Here is a 19,141-nt window from a genome sequence, read left to right on the forward strand (position 1 = left end):
CTTTGGATTCAGGAGTCCTGGGTTCGAATCCGGAGAGAGCAGAGTTTTCCCCTAATTAATTTAATTGGAGATTTCTCAAGGTATCGGAGTGGGTAACATTCTGGCCTGGAAAACTCCTAGCGAAGGGCAACTCAACAATTGTTAAAAAAAAATAAAAAAAATAGATAATCAGAAATAAGTAACTACTCTTTTTTAACTAAACATAAAATATATAACTTAAATTAATTATTTAAAATTTTCCTAAGAAAATTATATATATACAAATGAAATACCCTTTCAATTACTCTGTGGTGTCATTTTGCCTAAAAGATAACACGTCATGGAGGCAAAACAATGTCAAAATGGCACATTTAAACCTTGTGGTACCACTATTCCATTGTGATAGCCAAAGATGATGTTTTAGGTGTAAGGGCATACCACGTTGGTTCATTTGTGAATACATTTTATTTATGACTTTTATTTTTATATATATTACATACATATGTTAGAAAATACACTAGAAAAAATTCCCTCAAGATATATAATGTTTTAAAAAACACACTTATCCAATTCGAGGGAAAGGTACAGTTGAAGTCTTCTATCACCTTCACATATAAAAATATTGACATTTTTACCCCAATCACATGATCTTTACCCCAAAAGAAATAGGTGTCAAGTAGTTAAGGTGGACATCAAAGAGGCCCCCAAAACAAAACATAAATGTTTCCACTGCATACCCATGAACATAAAAGTGCCACATCTCATGATCACCAAAACCTTTGGGAGAAAAAAAACAAGATCCTCACTGTTTATTCAAATAAGCCAAGATTTCAAATTCCACACCAAATACCCAACAAAGATATATGACTTTAAAACCTACTCCTCCTTCCACTACTATTTCATTGGCATCATCAAAAATAATGCCTAATGAAACTCCAATCAAGATTGGCACAAAAGGGACTGTTGGATCACTCATGATGAAAGAATTAGAGTACTTTAACAAGCTTGAAGTACACTCTCAACAGCATACCTTACATGTCAGAGAAGCGGCTGCAAGTAGTCAACCAAGGTCCAAGATGATCAATTCAGTGACCATAACCCCCAAAAGAAAGAAAAAAAGCAAAAACTTTGTACCAAGTATATGTTCTGCTATTGATGTAGCTGATACCAATGGGCCTAAAATGATTTCAGCATTTAGCTACAAGACTCTAAAAGCGGATGCTCGTAGATTGCAAGTTTAGCTAGAAAATACATATATATGAGCTGAATTCGTGTATCGATCTTCTATGGGCCGGGTTCGCCCGGCCATATCTTCTTAATGTAATGTCTTTTTGTTTTTAAGATAAGTTGATCAATCTAGCTATATATAGATTTATTTGCAAAATGTACGTTGTTTCAGTCATCGATATATACACAGGATGGATTGTTGATGGTACTTATTTCATATATTGTACGTACTTTTTTCTGACCAATAATATATAGCCTACGGTTCTTGAAAGAATTTTGATTATTGAATGATTGGAATTCTCTTTATGTTGGACATTGATATAAGTATATATTGCATATATGAATGTAGCAGAAGTCGCTAGAAAACAATTAAAAACTGGGAAATTTTGATAAGCCCAAGCTTAAGATTATATATATATATGTACATGTGCTCTGTCTTTTCACGTATACATTGAAATTATGCATGGAACAACCTAGCTTTATATAATTGAAGCGTCTCCGTTAATAAATTTCTGTAGGTAATTGTAATTCTTTTCTAATGCAAACCACAAAGATCATACATTAAAACTTCAATACGTTAATGGGCGGTTTAGATTGGGGGCGAAACCCGATCCATGATGCAGAACGTACGTTCTATACCCCTTTTGATGAAGGTGTAAAGTGTAAACGTGGATTGTGCACCTAAAAAAGATCGAATGTCGAATTATGTTCACACAAAATCGTATACAACTAATTCAAGAAGATGGTAGTCTTTTGTCTTGACGGGCAGAGATCATTAAAGCCCATTATTATTCTCTGAGAAAATGGGTACCAATTTCAACTAATTCAATTAAGGGCATCTGGCTAATTTAAATCCCAAATAAAGGCATTGAATATACGATGAAGGCAACCACTAAATTGTCAAAATATCAACCGCGAAAGTTGTATACTCGTATTTGATTTGCAAGAATATTAATAACCGATCCCATGCCTATTCATTTTTTTTTTTTTTCACTGTCAATTTATAAAATCGCCCCTTACTCCATAGTTTATAGGAGTGGGGATTATGACATACGAATGTAACCACTTATGACAAAATGGTTATGTAATGTAGTAACCTACTCAGGTGGCTATGTAATGTATGCACTTATGTTTTTTTGGTTATACAATGTAAGGACCTTTTTATTTGGGTCAATCAATGTAAGAACCTATGTATCTTTTTTGGCTATACTATGTAAGGTCCATACATATTTTACATAGTATAGCCCAAAAAATATAGGTGCATACATTACATAGCCACACGAGTAGATCACTACATTACATAACCATTTTGTCATAGGTGGTTACATTTGTATGCCATTATCCCTACATTATACTAGATATATACAGCATGCGAGGTGCCAAAAAGTACTCTGGCCAAAAGATTACTTTTCTTTGCTATCCAAACAAATCGGCCAAATGGCCTTGATCATATATAGTAGCGCTAGCATGCTCACAACTTAGCACGAATTCAGTGTAACTATGATGCACAAGTAAAGGAACTAGTCAAGGTACTTTCATGGACTTATTCAATTAAGATTATATCTAGTTTGATACAAACATAAATTCACCATCTTCGTACCCCTCTTTCATGCATAGAGAACCTAGCTAGTAGTATTAAGATATCAAGAAGGCCGGAAACAATTAACAAAAGCGTTTCTCTTTTTCACTTTCCAGCCGTCCACATAGATCTGAGAGCACAAACACAATGGACATACATTCATGTGACGCTTTCCATCCTAGAAAACTAGAACTTTGCCATTTTTGTGCTAACATGTATGAGGCTATATAGACTAATTAATGTGGCAGGACAAAACGGAAAACAACTAACTTTTTCCAATCCTCCGCCCAATACACTTTGAGCTAGCTTCCGTCTCCTCGACACTTAGAAACAAGATTATTCTATTTTGAAGTATATATATATATATATATGGTGCTATCCCTAAGACCATTTGTAAAGGGCGGGTGAAAGAGTAAAGTGAAAAGAACCAATAAATAGTTGAATTAAATGGTTGGTGAAAATTGTGGTGATAAAATATAGGTGAAAAAAGTAGGTGAAAAGAACCTATAAGTAAGTGAATTAGGCCCGGGTTAGTAGTGCTAACTTGACCGAATGGTCAAATGGGTGCATGATATCCGATCTATAATGCCTGGGAATGGTCCGGGTTAGTAACGCTAACTTGACCAAATGGTGCATGGTATTTAATCTATAACTAGAAAAAACTTGGACCCCGCGTTGTGGAGTCTCAGTTGTCTTGTTGAAATGGTTACGTTATTTTGGTGTATTTGTATTGAACCTTCTACCACTTATTAATTAAATATAATATGTTTATTTGAAAGTGTACAATAACTCATAAAGTAATTCGTAATGGAAACCAAAATGGGATATGATATAGCAAAAACCTTAATATATTAGTTGAGAATTTAACCGTGTCCAATGTAGCAAAATGCAAATAGTGGTACGGGTGTGCCACAAAAGTTTAGATGAATCAAAAGAAAAATAGTGTCGAGAATAAACCAAAAAGTAACCCATAGTAGAAAATTTTAGACGGATGCGATTTAGCAAAGTCCAAATAATGGTACGGGGTGTGACATCAACGAATAGCAACTTACCACGTAGGCGAGTTACTAATCACAAAAAAAGAAAAAACGGGATCCGATATGACAAATCCGAATAATAATACAGGATGTAAAATCAACCATTGATCCGGTGACACGTGGTGAGCAATGAGTGGTGACATGTGGCGGAAAATTAAAGGGCATGACACTATTCATAGTCATGCCCTTTAATAGCAACTTACCACGTAGACGAGTTACTAATCACAAAAAAAGAAAAAACAGGATCCGATATGACAAATCCGAATAATAATACGGGATGTAAAATCAACCATTGATCCAGTGACACGTGGTGAGCAATGAGTGGTGATATGTGGCGAAAAATTAAAGGGCATGTCACTATTCATAGTCATACCTTTTAATATATATAGTAATACTTGGGAATGAAAGTACTATGCATAAGGGTAAAAGTAAAAAACTTTAAGCTTCGATATTAAGAGATGAGCTTATGCTATAGTATTATGTAAGAAGATGATCCAGAGTACGTAGTAACAAGAAGACGAGTCAGCGGTGGGAGTGTGGGACTTTGAGGTGACACATACACCTCTTGTCACATGCATCATTTCATAAGTACATTCACATATAGAAATCTCTTACTGTATAAACTAATCAAAAGTCTTGACATTAAGTATTAATAAACTATTATGTAATTTGGATTTACTTTTATCTTAATATGAGGTATTTTACCGACATCATATGACTCATACGGGATGGGTCGATGAGTATCTAATTGTGGTACCAGTGCTAGGGTTCCTCTCATTACCTCTTTTTTTTTTAAAACAATTATATTTTAATTTAATAATTAGAACAACACATTTATTGTTCGTTTTCTATATAATATCTGTCATTGTGTTGTGATCTCTTGACAGTGAAAACTAACTAATGTTTAAAAACTAACTTTGGTATGTAAGGGTATTGTAGCTAAAAATACATTATTTCATGCATGAAGTACAAGTTGCTATTGCACAACCAAAATAAATTAACGATTTTGACGACCGTTAAGTGTTTCTTGGCTAACTAACGGTAATTATAAAAGGGTATTTAACGGGTTTCTTTTTAAGTTTAAGTTTTTTTAACTTTTGCCACTAAAGTTTTGCTTTAGTTACTTTTTGCCACATAACTTTTAGTTTTTAAACTTTTCCCATCAAAAGTTATTTCTTTCTTATTTCTACTATATAAGTTTTACGTTTTAAACTTTCGCCACAAAACCTTTTTTTTTATTTACATTTTCGCTTTTTATTTTTTGTCACGTAACTTTTGTTTTTTAAACTTTCTCCAGACAAACTTTGTTTTCAAGTTTAAGTTTTTAACTTTTATACTTTTTTTTCCCACATAAGTTTGTTTTTTTAAGTATCGCTCAGAAAGTTTTCTTTTATTTGTTTTTTACCATATATCTTTTGGTTTGTAAATATTGTTATCAAAGTTTCATTTTTTTTTTGCTTTTAACCATAACTTTTATTTTCTTAACTTTTGCTACGAAAATTTTGATTTCGGCTTAATCTTTTTTAACTTTTGTCACGAGAGTTTTTTTTTTCTCCCGGAACAACGCCCGGATAAAAATACATGTAATATATAAATGACTAAGTAGATTATGTTCAAAATTAATATAAATATGACAATGTTTAAAAGTTAAAATTTCTAAACTATACAATTTTTTAAAAATAAGTTTTTAGAAACTTTAAAAATGAAGACATCTCCCATCTCATTTATAAAGCAATATAAATTGAGAACTGATATTTGTGCCAAACATTTTGATAATTTATCAAACTGTATAATCTTTATAACGTACTGTGTCAGTGTCTAATGCATAACTTTAATAGATTAACTAAATTAAATAATACAAATAACATCTTCATAAAAATTTTGTTTGCTTGTATGCTTAACCAATTGTAAAACTTTTATAATCTCTTATAATACAATCTGGCTTCTCTATTTTTGAACATTCAACCATAACTATATTTAAATAACTCTAACAAATATATTTAAAATGGTTCACTTTTACACCTTATTACTTTTTGCATGTAATCCTCAAATTAAAATGATAATTACGGTTGGATGTCTCATCATCATATCTAATAGAAGTAACCTAAACAGCTTGTATAGTTACAGTATATCACGTATCGTTGCCACCGCAACTTAGTATTAATTCTGAGACAAAAGGAATAGTTTGAACGGAAAGGTGTGTGCTTTGACACGACACATCCAAACTAGGCAATACTCACCAGTCACCAACCAACATAATAGTGTCATCACCACCTTTCTATACATACCTCCTTCCCCAAATATTTTTATAAAAAAAAACCCCCAAAAATGGCATGTACACATTCATCATCCACCGCCATTGTTAAACCTCAAAATTCTTCATATCTTAAAAAACCTTGCACATCATATCCAGTACATCACCACCCCACCACATTCAAATCTTGGACACCCATTTCGAAATCATTTTCAGTTTCATGCTTAATGACCAATAGCCAATCAATAGAGGTGGTCCATGATGAACCGGCGGTCCATCTCCGACCGGATTCTCTTGGCCGGTTTGGTAAATTTGGTGGCAAATATGTTCCTGAGACATTAATGTATGCTTTGTCTGAACTTGAGTTGGCTTTTAATGCCCTGTCTTCTGACCATGATTTTCAGGTTACATTTTTATTAGTATTTTATTATTTTTTTTAAAAAAATTTATATTGTGCTTTATTCGAGTAAAGGCTTGAAACCAAAGTCGAGACCTTTTTGTTAGCTTGAACAAAGGTCTCGTTTTTTTTTTTTTTTAAATAAATTATTGATTGTGCTTTGTTATGACTTATGATTGATGGTCACAAATTTAGAGGCCGCAAAAGGGGTTATTTTTGTTGTAATATGACAAAACGGGCATAATTTTTTTTAATAGCAGTGTTGACTGCACTCAGCGGTATTGGCTCCTCACCATCAATGTGTATATTGAGACATTGAGTACATGTTGAAATGGGTCGGGTTGGTGTTGGTTTGACCCACAACATTATTGTTCAAAAGTTTGTAGCTTTTTTGTAAGTATATAAGGAGGTGTTTGATATTTCTTATTTGATTGCTATTGTTTTTTATTTTGGAAAGAGATATAAGTAACGCCGAACATAGTCTTAAAACTATTTATCTGCTTAATAATGTAGAAAAATGAGCTTATAAAAATAAGCATGTTGGTATTTGCTTATATTCAGAGTAGATGAACTTTTCAAATAAGCATTCTGAAACACTTGCTTAAAGTAAAAATAGATTTGTTTCAAAAAAATAAAATCAAATAATGATTGAATGAAATGGTTTAGAAAGTTTTTTTTTTTGTTTTCGTATTTAAACAACGTTTATGGTTACTTTTAACCATTTTGACCCATTAAGATAAAACATGAACTGAATCTACCTGTATATAAGTGAATTCAAAATTTGCGGGCTTAGTCCCAATTAATGCGAAGCAAGTAATATCGTGGCACTTTATAGTGCTTTTATGCTATGGAAACTTAACACACTAGTTGTTATATTAAAGAAGTTCCTTATTTTTCAGTTCATGTATTGCAATTGATATCTTAGTTTATGTGATATCCGAAAAAGAAAAAGAATTGCTAAAAACAAGTTGGATGATTGATGCAAGTGTAGGAGGAGTTAAATTCCATACTGAAGGACTACGTTGGTAGGGAAACCCCTCTTTATTTTGCTGAAAGACTTACAGAACATTATAAACGTCCAACCGGTGAAGGACCAGAAGTTTACATGAAAAGGGAAGATCTGAACCATACAGGTGCACATAAGATCAACAATGCGGTTGCTCAAGCTTTGCTAGCCAAGAAGTTGGGTAAAGAACGTATCATTGCCGAAACTGGGGCTGGGCAGCATGGAGTTGCAACCGCCACTGTGTGTGCTCGTTTTGGGTTGCAGTGTATTATTTATATGGGTGCTCAAGATATGGAAAGACAGGCACTTAACGTGTTCAGAATGAAGCTACTTGGAGCAGAGGTCTGTTTGTCAGTCTCTCTTTTAAATTATCCAACCGTTTAGAGTTAAATGTGAACTTACCTCACTGTCCAAGCATTAAGAAACTGGTTATGTGATTTTGATTATTCGGGTCATAATAAGCACTACAAGAATGCACATACTAACATTCACTTAGTTTTGGATCTGAAGCGAACCTGTCAAACCCCATCAGGTGTGATGTCTAATGATGTACCTTGTTTGTCTAACTTATATCATCCAAATGCTTCATGTACAAAATTGATATATATGGATGTATCTATGTAACCAAGGGGCACCGTCTATTAATTTAATTACTCAAGGAGTCAAGGCATAACTAGAAGTGGCAAGATGGGCGGTTTGGGTAAAAGGCCGGGTTAACGTTCGTATGGGTTGAAGAAGGCTTCTTCCTGATTGGGTAAAAGGTCGGTTTGGTTTGTCTAGCTAGTTTTTTTGTTTGACCAGTTTGGGATAAACACAACCCATTTGTTAGTGATTGGGTCGAATTTGCCGCTTCTACCTGATTTGAAACAACCCATTTCCTGATTCTTAGGGCAACATCTCATTAACAGATGCAGTAAAGGGCGCCCCTGACCTCATACTTTTATATCTCTGCCATTACGTACTAAATTCGCATGATTATATGCTTAGTTGCTTACTCAAGTCAAGCCAGCTATACCTAGGCATGATTGTTGTATCAAATCTGGTAAATCTGTGGTCAGTATTTAATTGTAGAATACAATATCTACGATATGTCTGTGTGTGTATGTATATAGGGAGTAGCTCCATGTTTTTTTTCATCTAATTATTTTTCTTCTGTTCATAATTCACAACAGTTGCTACATCATGTAGGTTAGACCAGTTCATTCTGGCACAGCTACACTGAAGGATGCTACATCAGAAGCCATAAGGGACTGGGTAACCAATGTTGAAACAACCCATTACATATTGGGTTCAGTTGCTGGGCCACATCCCTACCCCATGATGGTGCGGGAATTCCATGCAGTGATTGGTAAAGAAACAAGAAAACAGGCATTGGAAAAATGGGGCGGAAAGCCAGATGTATTGGTTGCTTGTGTAGGTGGTGGGTCAAATGCCATTGGTCTCTTTCATGAGTTTGTCGATGATAAAGATGTTAGATTAATCGGTGTGGAGGCTGCGGGTTTTGGACTAGACAGTGGAAAACATGCAGCTACATTGACCAAAGGAGAGGTCGGGGTCCTGCATGGAGCCATGAGCTATTTGTTGCAGGATGATGACGGCCAGATTATTGAGCCTCACTCTATAAGTGCGGGGTAAAGCTATTAAACTGGTGCCTTTAATATATTATCTCGAGTGTTTTTTCCTCTTAAGGTTATATTGTTTGTCATGTAGGTTGGACTACCCTGGAGTTGGACCGGAGCACAGCTTTCTGAAAGATCTAGGCCGTGCGGAATACTATAGCATCACTGATGAGGAGGCATTGGAAGGTATATATCATCAGTGTCAAATTTGTGATGAAGAGTGGTGGCAAAGTGGGGTGGGTTATGGGTCAAAATTTTTGTCAGACCGAAAGTCTGTAATTTCTCTAGCATGATAGCAAAAACTATATTAAAAGATGCGATAATGTATTCAATGGCTAACTAACTACAAAAGGTAATAAATACAAAACCCCAAATTTCGATAACCTTAGAACGGACCACGTAACGTTCAATTTTGGGTTACACCTACACAAGATCTATGCCATCTCATAGTTTCGATCTCCTTATGCTTATTAATTTTGGGTGATTATATATGCAGCCTTTAAGAGACTGTCTAGACTAGAGGGTATAATCCCAGCACTGGAAACATCGCATGCACTGGCTTATCTGGAGAAATTGTGCCCGACACTACCAAATGGAACCAAAGTTGTTGTCAATTGCAGTGGTAGAGGAGACAAAGATGTGCATACTGCCATAAAATACTTGCAGGTTTGATCTCAAGAACTCAACCCCTCAGAAAGTTGGATTATCAGGAAAAATTATGCTTTTGGAGACGTCTTTTGCTATATAAAAACTAAAAAAAGTTATCATATATACTTTCTTAGAGAATAAAGGTTTTCTAGAAAACTTGTGATGAGATGGTTTTCATTAGTGGCCTCTGAATGAAACATGTGATATCGGAATTTGTTAGCCGTTCCTGAACCTCTCTGTTTATTTTTAATAATTACCTAAAGAAATGAGAATAAAATGCCAACAAATATCATAAATATATAGACAGAATGAAAGGAAAAAATATTGAATTATTGATGATGCTCATTCATCTTGCCTTTGTTGGTTCAGCAAGAGCGAAGATATCAAACCGACTACTGTCCTTGTTGATAACATGCAACTAAGCCATTTCCTTATTATCATTTTTATTATCTACAAAATGAAAAGTTTCCTCTTGTTTATGGTACAAACAAAAAAACTCTGTTCTTCATTCAGCTTTATTGCTTTGCCTGAAAATGGAAATAAAACGTCTTAAACATCAGTAATAGCGAGACTAAAATCGTTAAGCTGAAAGTTATAGTATCATATTACATGTTACAATGTCGAAAATCATCTTCTAATTGTTGCAGCAAGCTATGTTTCACCCATAAGAAGGCTTAAACATTGTATTAAAATGTTCAACTTTAAAAATATCTGTTCAAGTTTTTTAACCTGATATGTCAACAAGTTTGAACATATTTAAATCTCAGGCGTGCGAAAATAGAAAATTATACCTAAGTTTGTTACTTTCTTAAACAATAATGTAAACTGAAAAATGCAAAAAAAAATATAGATTATATCATGGCAAACTGCAACCGCATTTTTTTTGTTTTTACTCCTAAACATCAACATCAAAAGACAATATGCTGCATATGTGGTCCAAAAGAACACAAACCATTAGACAAGTGGACAAATCTTTGCTACTACATGCAGTTTTCATGCGGTCGGCTCTTGAAAGACAAATACAAGACATCTTATAAATAAGTAAATAACAGACTAATAATTTACCTGAGAATACAAGAAAGTTCCAAAGACAGCAATTGCGGCTCCAAGAGCGTTGACCGGCTGGACAGGTGTACGGAAAATGATGATGGAGGAAACTATGACAGATATACGCTTCATTGTGTTTCCAATGCTAAACGTCAAAGGAGAGATTTCGTCGAGAGACATGTAGGAAACTTGATTGTACAAGTGGTAGAAGATACTTTGAGCTGCCACCCACCTATCATTTAAAAAACAACCAACAAAAATATACCTTTCAAACATCCAGCCAAACATAAGAAAGAATTTTAGACAATGTCTTATCTATATGAAAATCAAAAACATCAAAGAAAAAAAAAAAAAAAAAAAAAGTATCAAATCATTAAGAAAATCAAAAACATCAAACAAAGTATCTTATAAGAAAGTTAAACCACTAGATTATAAAAATTACTAACTCTACCATGAAAGAAACACAGTTGTCAAGATTTAGGCTTGTGATTAAGGAAAATTGCTCCTTGTCCTTGCAACTAGAGATTCAATTTATAAGAATAAATAAGATTTTAAAGAATAAGAGCACATAGCTTTAACAGGGTGTTGGATGTGCATTAAACTGGGTGAGATTTGAGCGTTTAGGTAGAAGTGATTATGCTTATGGGGCTGATGATGTAGGTTAAAGATCTGAATGGTGATAGTCAAATTCAAAACACGCATCCGAACACCCGCCAAGTCTTGGATGCTTCAAGTCCTTCAACCAATTGATATGCTATTTCCTTCTCATACCAAGTGCAAAACAACCTATCTACTACAATGTTGGGAACTTGTAGGATCGTTTAGCAACCCTATTGTCTCTTAGTTGTAACTTATGGAAAAACAAAGGCGTGGATATACACCAAAACACATGCCCAAATGAGTGTTAAAGGGCCATATACTCATTAGTGGTGGGGCACATGTAACATAAACACAGAGTCGGGGGATTCAAAACTCGCCCCATGTTCCTTTGACCATAGTGTTGCATAATTTATCTTCTCTCATGTTGACTGTGAGACTGGTTGGTATGAGACCGATCGATAATGGGTCTATCATCCATTTAAAAGGATTATAGAATCAAGATTCTTTTTGTGAAAAATTGAAGTCAGAAAGATATTGATAGAGTGATAGAAAAAAAAACTGGATTTGATTGAGCAACAAATTAAAATGGACAAATAGAGTTGGTAGAAGTCATGTGAATTTACCAAATGAAATGGGGTCCAATTTCAGTAATTGCATTTTGCCATCCAACTGCCCATAGCTTTGGACCCTCAACAGCAATTGCAAATGGAGTAAGGATCAAAAGAGAGAGCAATGATAAACAAGCATAGTAGTTCATCCCACTAACAGATTTTCCCTTCATCCCTCTCTTTGAAAATATGTTCCTAAACACAAATGCCAAATTCGAAATCATGGCTCCCATAAATCCTGCAAAGCGGAATCACAAACCCAAATTATAAGCAATACACATTCATCTAATAACAGATCATACCCAAATTATAAGCAATACACATTCATCTAATAACAGATCATACCCAAATTATAAGCAATACACATTCATCTAATAACAGATCATACCCAAATTATAAGCAATACACATTCATCTAATAACAGATCATACCCAAATTATAAGCAATACACATTCATCTAATAACAGATCATACCCAAATTATAAGCAATACACATTCATTTAATAACAGATCATATTTCAAGAAACTTGTGATTAGTTTACCAGTCATGTTAAAGTTGAGTTCAGTTAGAGCAGCAAGACCACAACCACCGATAATCGGCACCAGAGACAAGTAAACCGGCATAGGGAACGTTTCGCCCAAAATAAACCTCGAGACCAGTACACTAAAAGCAGGCTCACCACTTTTGATTATATGAGTAAAAGAAACAGCAACCTTTGACATACTTACTGTTGCTGCTACATGACCAATTGTATGTGCCAATGCAACCTAAACACACATATAACAAATTTTCAAGATTTCACCCCCATATTAACATACACAATTAATTTTAAAACTTTATACCACCCCCACATATAAAACACATAAGTAGACCAAACCCGCATAGCAGAATTGTTAAAAAGTCTTAAAAAAGAAGTACTTACAGGGAACAAAGACTTCCAAAAGTCAAGATCAGTTTTTGGTGCTTCAGCAACTTTTGTAGCCCAAGAAATCAACATAATGACAGATCCAGCAGCAAGTGATAAAGTTGAAGTTAACCATGGAAATGGAAAAGCATTCAAAACTTTTTTATTATAAATATTAAAAATAACATTTAAAAACCACCATGTTGCAAAATAAAATCCAATTTTCACTTTTCTTGCAGCTTCAGTTTTCCCAACAACTACTTCTTCACCTTCTGTTTTATCTCCATCATATGCTTCTACCAAAACTTTCCTTTTTTGCAAACCAACAGTCTCAAATGAAGAAATATGCAAAGGTTTAGAAACCGAAAAGTTACTAAATTTGGAAATTTTATGCATAGAAATGGATGGTAAAACACACAATTTTGTTAGGGTGTTTCTTGGATGTTTAACAAGATTGGAATTACAGCCCAGAAACTGAGATTGTTGTATTGAAGTGATCATAGTGTATATGATCAAGAATTTTGAACCTTTGATATTTGGATTTTGGCTAAAAATGAAAACTTGGAAATGGGTTTTGAAAAAGATTTGATCTTTTGTAAAGGAGTTGGTGTAATAATGTGTTGAGTGGGAAATGGTGATGTTTGGTGACTAATGATAACTTGATTGATCATTCGGAAAAAAAAAATGTGTTTAGTGGGAAATGAATGATATAAGTTGGAAATTTTGAAATTAAAAAAGAGCTACCGAACTAATAATGTGTTATAGAATCTTATAATTACTTATATTATTTCAATGTTATATTTCGATGTGAAAAAAATTATAATAAAAATAATTTTGTAATATCTTCAATGTAAAATATTTTAAAATTATGAAATCAATATGTAATATTTAAAATTTCTTTTCTAGAAGAAAAAAAAAACAATTGTTTTAATCTCACAACTACATCTAAATACATTTTCTCTTCCATCCACCTACTTTCGTTTTGCAAACATTAAGGTATGTCAAATTTCTTAATTTTCTTTTATATATACACGTACTGATTATATAAATCACAAGGTAATCCATTATACATATATAAGTTGTTTTATTTGATTGTCTTTGAATTATTTATACTTAAATTTCGTGCTATCTGCTGTTGTGATTAAGAATTTAAGATTGGTTTCTATTTTAATGAGCTTTATTGTACTCTTTAGATAATAGAGTTTTGGTCAACATTTGAAAGTGATTAAAGATACTCAAAATGATTTAAAATTTATTAAAGATACTCAAAATAATATAAAATTACGTGAAAATAATATTATATATACGAGTACTACGTGAATTAATGATTAAAAGTCAAATTGTTTTATGTTAACTACAAGTAGTTCAATGATATAAAAATTTGTCCTTTAAGTTTTGATTCATAAATCAGCATAGATAGAAATTGTCAAACACTATAAAGATTTACCGTATATCATTATCTTGTTATTAAAAAAAAAATTGTAAAGAAAAGTTTTTGTAAACTTCATCTGTCATATACATGTTCTTTCGGAAGGGGAAATGATAAGAGTATCATCATCTTTATTTAATTTACTACGATATATAAGTTTTACATCACATGGTATAGTAATGCGTTTATTTATCGTTTATTATGATACAGATATCACTTTCTTTTTAGAAGGGCTTTTTAGTTATTCAAGAAATATATTATGAGGATGAATTATTTGTCAAAAGTTAGACCAAACAGCCCCATAAATTTGTGAAGACTTTCGATGGAATAAAATATATTTTGTGTGTAGTTTATTACTAGGGTGATGGAATGAAAGGGGCGGTGTCTAAAGGGTTGCTCCAAGCTTACGCTTTTGTAGTATACAAAAATATCCTATCATAGTATCATACTGCATACACCACGTGTATTTTTAAAATATTAAAATACAATGTTACACAAAAAGTTTCTTGTCAAATGGGATACACATGAGATACATTAATGAAATACGAGTAAGTTTTTCTTCTCTTCATGGTCTTTATATAACATGATTTGGACGGACTTAGCGGGATTGGGGGATCTCACCAAAAGAAAATGAGGTGATGATGGGGTTTTTTTATTTACTCATATCCAAAGAAAAAATTACGGATAAAGTTATTCCCATTCGCCGAATAACGGATAACGGATATACCGTAAGGGAGAAATCATGCCTCCCAAAATTTCATCCCTCCCAAATAATTAAATACTTCCAACTCAATTTTCCTTTTCAACCCTGCCAGCCATCCCTCCCAACCATTTTCAACGGCATTCATGACCTTCTCAACCCTCCCAAAATTATTTTTTTTATAAAAACTTAAATATTTCATTAAAATTAACTAAAAATTGTATAAACATGATTTAAACTTTATAATTATAAAACTTTATTCATAATAACAACAAACATTTATAATTTAAACAAAATGTATTTTTTTTACTAAAAAATAGGGTTTAAACTTAAACTATACAAAACTAGAAGTAGTATTATATAAGCAAATAAAAGTTCAAGGGCCTAAAACGAAATATACAAATTAATTCAATAATGTCTTCTTTACATGAAAAATACATACATTATATATATATATATATATATATATATGGAAAGGTTATTTTGAAAACCCTTTAAAAAGCAAGAACTTTTAAGAACCTTTTTTAAAAGGATATAATAGTAAATTTGTTATTTCATTATAATTAATAGTATTTATGAGTAGTTACGTATTTGAAAAATTCCATAATTATAGGAGTGTTTGTATTTCTTAATCCACTCAATTACATTCATCTTTTTAACCAACGTACAAATATTTTTTTTAATTCGACTTGATCTTCATTTTTTTGGAAGGATTACATATATGAATTTTTTACATGTGTCAAACTTCATTTATAAATATCAAAATTTTCTAATATTACACATATGAACAACTTAAATATATACTTCTAACATAAATTTATAAAAAAATCTTTTTCTCACATTAAAAGTTAATAATAAATTAAAAGATGTATATTCACATGGAGGATCCACATATGTAAAAAAAAAAAAAACTATATGAATTATGATAAACACATATAATACATGCACATGTGATCATCAATTATCACATGTGATCATAACTATTCCTATGAAACATTTTTTTTTACAAAATACTTGCATATATGTGCTCTATTTGTATAAGATTAGTTTTGATAAACACATATATTACATGCACATGTGATCATCAACTATCACATGTGATCATCAACTATCACATGTGATCATCAACTATCACATGTGATATTTTTTACAAAATACTTGCATACATGTGTTCCATTTGCATATTTATGTTCATAGCACTCTTCATGCATATGTGATCGCCAGCTATATCTCATTAAATATTCATCTACAAAATACTTGCATAAATATGCCCATACATTATACATGAACATATAATCACATTTACATACATGTGATACCGATAAATAAACATATGGGCATATGAATGAACATAATATTTTTAAAAGAAAGCATCATAATCATAATACCTAATAAAACAAAAATAACAAACATGTATTAGTTAAGGAAACTTTTAGAAATAAATTATTTATTAAACAGAAACAACGTCAAAGAAAAAACCAAATTAATTTATGAAATAGAAATTAAAAATCGAATTTAGTAAAACATAGAAAAGTTGTCAACTTCTGAGTAAGGGCTGATTCAACTAGCACTGGTTACGTCCTTCTTTCAAACATAGTCTGATTGAACACTATGAAAATCTTTCATTCGGCAAGAGATTTAATAGAAACTGGCATACTTTGGCAGTTCCATATATACAAACTTGTTAATTGAAAAGTGGACTATTGATCCAAATCTTTATACGCCCCTTTTCTTAGTTTTACTGTCGATCAAGAAAAATTCTCAAACAAAACCAAATCAATATTATTATATTAACAATTTTTTTTGGATTTTGTTTTGAGTAATAATTTTTTTGTTTTCAGAGAGATTGGTATGAAGATTGTATCTAGTAGGCAACACGATAATCAAGGCTTTTTATGTGAGAAAATGTCATTGAGTCGGTTATGTATTTGAGACTTTTTATTGAAATCCATTTACCAATTTTACCCTTTATACCATAGATCTCACATTCCGTTCCTTTTCATTTCCATTTATTTACAAGTATACCATTTTAGTTATCAACCTTTGATTTAAATCATCTAATGGTTATAATTAATTCAAAAGGTTCTTAAAAGTTCTTGCTTTTTTTTAGGTTCTCAATATAATTTTTCACTATATATATATATATATATATATACAAACATGTGCAGGTAGCAAGCAATATTAAACAAAGAGTAGTGCACAGCTTCCAATGGTCCCCACACGCTCCCCAACGACTATTTTCTCTCATGCCTCGCAGGGCTTTTAACCCGCCAGCTCCCAGCCCGCTATGATGCCGTCTTGATGGCGGCGGTGTGCAGCCAGCGGCTTGGCCAACCCGCCAGGCATGCCGCTGCAACTCCCTTCCCCCTAAAGGTTTTTGAACTTTAAGCTAGCCACCTTCATGATTGCATCTAGTGGGATTCGAGCTAAGACGTTTTGTAAACATGTACAAATCAGATATCAACTATTAGCCTATTAGGTCACTTTGTAAGTGGTTTCAAAGTGTATTAAATCACATATGCAAATAAGTAAGTTTTAAACGAAAAATACACTAACACGGGGATGTAATATAAAAAGATATAAGAAATAATATGCATCATTTCGATGTTCTAATGATACCAAAGTCATTTGGTAACTATTTTATTATTTTATAATCACTGGGTTAATAATAATAACCCAATAAAAAATACTTTTTATTATATCTTATTGGTTGAGCATTTATATGTTGAAAGTCTCGAGTTTGAGACATGGAAAAATATTTCAAAGAATTTAACAAATAAAGTCCTTCAGTGAAGCATATTTAAATTTAATTTGCAGAGAGGGCATGGTTTTATCCCAATTAAATGTCGTGCATTTCGGGCGGTTTAGTTGGGGTTTCTCCTCCTACTAGGTATTGAGGGCGATGGGCTCTCTAACGCTGATTCAATTAAGACAACGTAAGCTAGATCATCTGTTGTGATCAAATGATCCACACCTTAAAAAAAAGTCCTTTAAGATTAAGAGAAATTGGGTTCAAGTCCTGAGGGACAAGATATACCCTTATTAATTGTCATATCTTTGGACAAATTAATAAAGGTTTTTTCTTCCTCCTACTAGGTATTGAGTGAGAGGACTATCTAACGTATATCTAGTCAAATCAACATAGTCTAAACCTCCATTGTGATATTCCATTCGCACTATAAGTTATCTTATAATTATACGAACATTGAATAATATTGTTCTAATTATAAAAATAAAAACTAATATTATCTAAAATATATTATACAAAAGATAGTCTTCATGTTAAAAGTTACATGAAATTTGTTAAAATACCTTAATAATTAAATTACACAATTAATAATTTATCTTTTAAAATATATTTATTAACTCTTTATATCAATTCTCTATATCACTCGATTGACGTAATTTTCCTTGTTTTTTCATTAATTTTTCAACCAATAGTTAAATAACAAAAAGTTAACCACTAGGTAATAGTCCAGTAACCATAGACGGATCCACAATGGGGCAGTGTGGTCAACTGCCCCCATTATAATTTTGATATGATGTATTTTTTTTTTTAATTTTAAAATAATATATATTTGTAGTTTTTCCGGATTAATATAAATAATTTTGTCGTTTTTGGCATGTAGCAATTGAGAGAGTTGTGGATTAAATTAATTGAAAAATGTTTATTCAATTATTGTTGTTGGCTTCAAAGGTCATCTCTATATATCTCTAGTCAAGTTGACTAACAAAACAACAATTTAAATTACATGCATTAGTATGAATAAAAAAAACTTTATGTAATGCTAAATTGCTAATATAATTTTCAGACCAAACCTTAAATTTTAGAACCCGTTTCATTCAACATTTATGCTTAATTTTCCCTTCTCGATTAAAAAAATGTTTAAACTGCATTTGCTATTGTCTAATTAGATCATGGGATATTGTCTTTGCCTCCCTTTCTAAGTGAAATATTTATTTTTACATATTACAATATGAAGCACTAACAATTTTTCGTATAAAATTGAACATCTAACTATGAAAAATGTAAGAGAACCATCAAACTATAAGCAATATGATGATCCAAAGTACATGATTCAAATAGTACGAAGATATCAATATTT

At 32.2% G+C, this 19,141-nt stretch overlaps 3 protein-coding genes across 3 annotated transcripts; 2 read left to right on the forward strand and 1 right to left on the reverse strand.

Annotated features, from left to right (window-relative positions):
- Nucleotides 1–842: 842 nt before the first annotated feature.
- Nucleotides 843–1,220, forward strand: LOC122601595. The gene has a single exon (XM_043774344.1). The coding sequence runs from the start codon at nucleotides 843–845 to the stop codon at nucleotides 1,218–1,220; it is 378 nt and encodes a 125-aa protein (XP_043630279.1).
- A 4,847-nt stretch (nucleotides 1,221–6,067) lies between these two features.
- On the forward strand, nucleotides 6,068–9,977 carry LOC122600147 (tryptophan synthase beta chain 1-like). The gene is made up of 5 exons (XM_043772813.1): nucleotides 6,068–6,480; nucleotides 7,465–7,821; nucleotides 8,668–9,110; nucleotides 9,190–9,284; nucleotides 9,595–9,977. Exons 1-5 carry the CDS (start codon nucleotides 6,151–6,153, stop codon nucleotides 9,768–9,770), a joined length of 1,401 nt encoding a protein of 466 aa, XP_043628748.1. The 5' UTR covers nucleotides 6,068–6,150; the 3' UTR covers nucleotides 9,771–9,977.
- A 78-nt stretch (nucleotides 9,978–10,055) lies between these two features.
- Nucleotides 10,056–13,532, reverse strand: LOC122600148 (glucose-6-phosphate/phosphate translocator 2, chloroplastic-like). The gene is made up of 5 exons (XM_043772814.1): nucleotides 12,925–13,532; nucleotides 12,544–12,769; nucleotides 12,017–12,239; nucleotides 10,812–11,025; nucleotides 10,056–10,273 (listed from the first exon to the last, which is right to left on the reverse strand). Exons 1-5 carry the CDS (start codon nucleotides 13,405–13,407, stop codon nucleotides 10,262–10,264), a joined length of 1,158 nt encoding a protein of 385 aa, XP_043628749.1. The 5' UTR covers nucleotides 13,408–13,532; the 3' UTR covers nucleotides 10,056–10,261.
- Between the last annotated feature and the right edge of the window lie 5,609 nt (nucleotides 13,533–19,141).

The sequence above is a fragment of the Erigeron canadensis genome, chromosome 5 (assembly GCF_010389155.1).
Source record: "Erigeron canadensis isolate Cc75 chromosome 5, C_canadensis_v1, whole genome shotgun sequence".
In the NCBI taxonomy this organism is placed as follows: Eukaryota; Viridiplantae; Streptophyta; class Magnoliopsida; order Asterales; family Asteraceae; genus Erigeron; species Erigeron canadensis.

Bases quoted from the DNA above. Each gene is read 5' to 3' on its own strand.
- LOC122600148 (XM_043772814.1), bottom strand. From the start codon at position 13,407: ATGATCACTTCAATACAACAATCTCAGTTTCTGGGCTGTAATTCCAAT. The intron at 12,770-12,924 runs GTAAGTACTTCT...ATGTGTGTTTAG, and splicing joins TTTGGAAGTCTTTGTTCCCT to GTTGCATTGGCACATACAAT. The intron at 12,240-12,543 runs GTAAACTAATCA...TCCGCTTTGCAG, and splicing joins ACTCAACTTTAACATGACTG to GATTTATGGGAGCCATGATT.
- LOC122601595 (XM_043774344.1), top strand. From the start codon at position 843: ATGACTTTAAAACCTACTCCTCCTTCCACTACTATTTCATTGGCATCA.
- LOC122600147 (XM_043772813.1), top strand. From the start codon at position 6,151: ATGGCATGTACACATTCATCATCCACCGCCATTGTTAAACCTCAAAAT. The intron at 6,481-7,464 runs GTTACATTTTTA...ATGCAAGTGTAG, and splicing joins CTTCTGACCATGATTTTCAG to GAGGAGTTAAATTCCATACT. The intron at 9,111-9,189 runs GTAAAGCTATTA...TTTGTCATGTAG, and splicing joins CCTCACTCTATAAGTGCGGG to GTTGGACTACCCTGGAGTTG.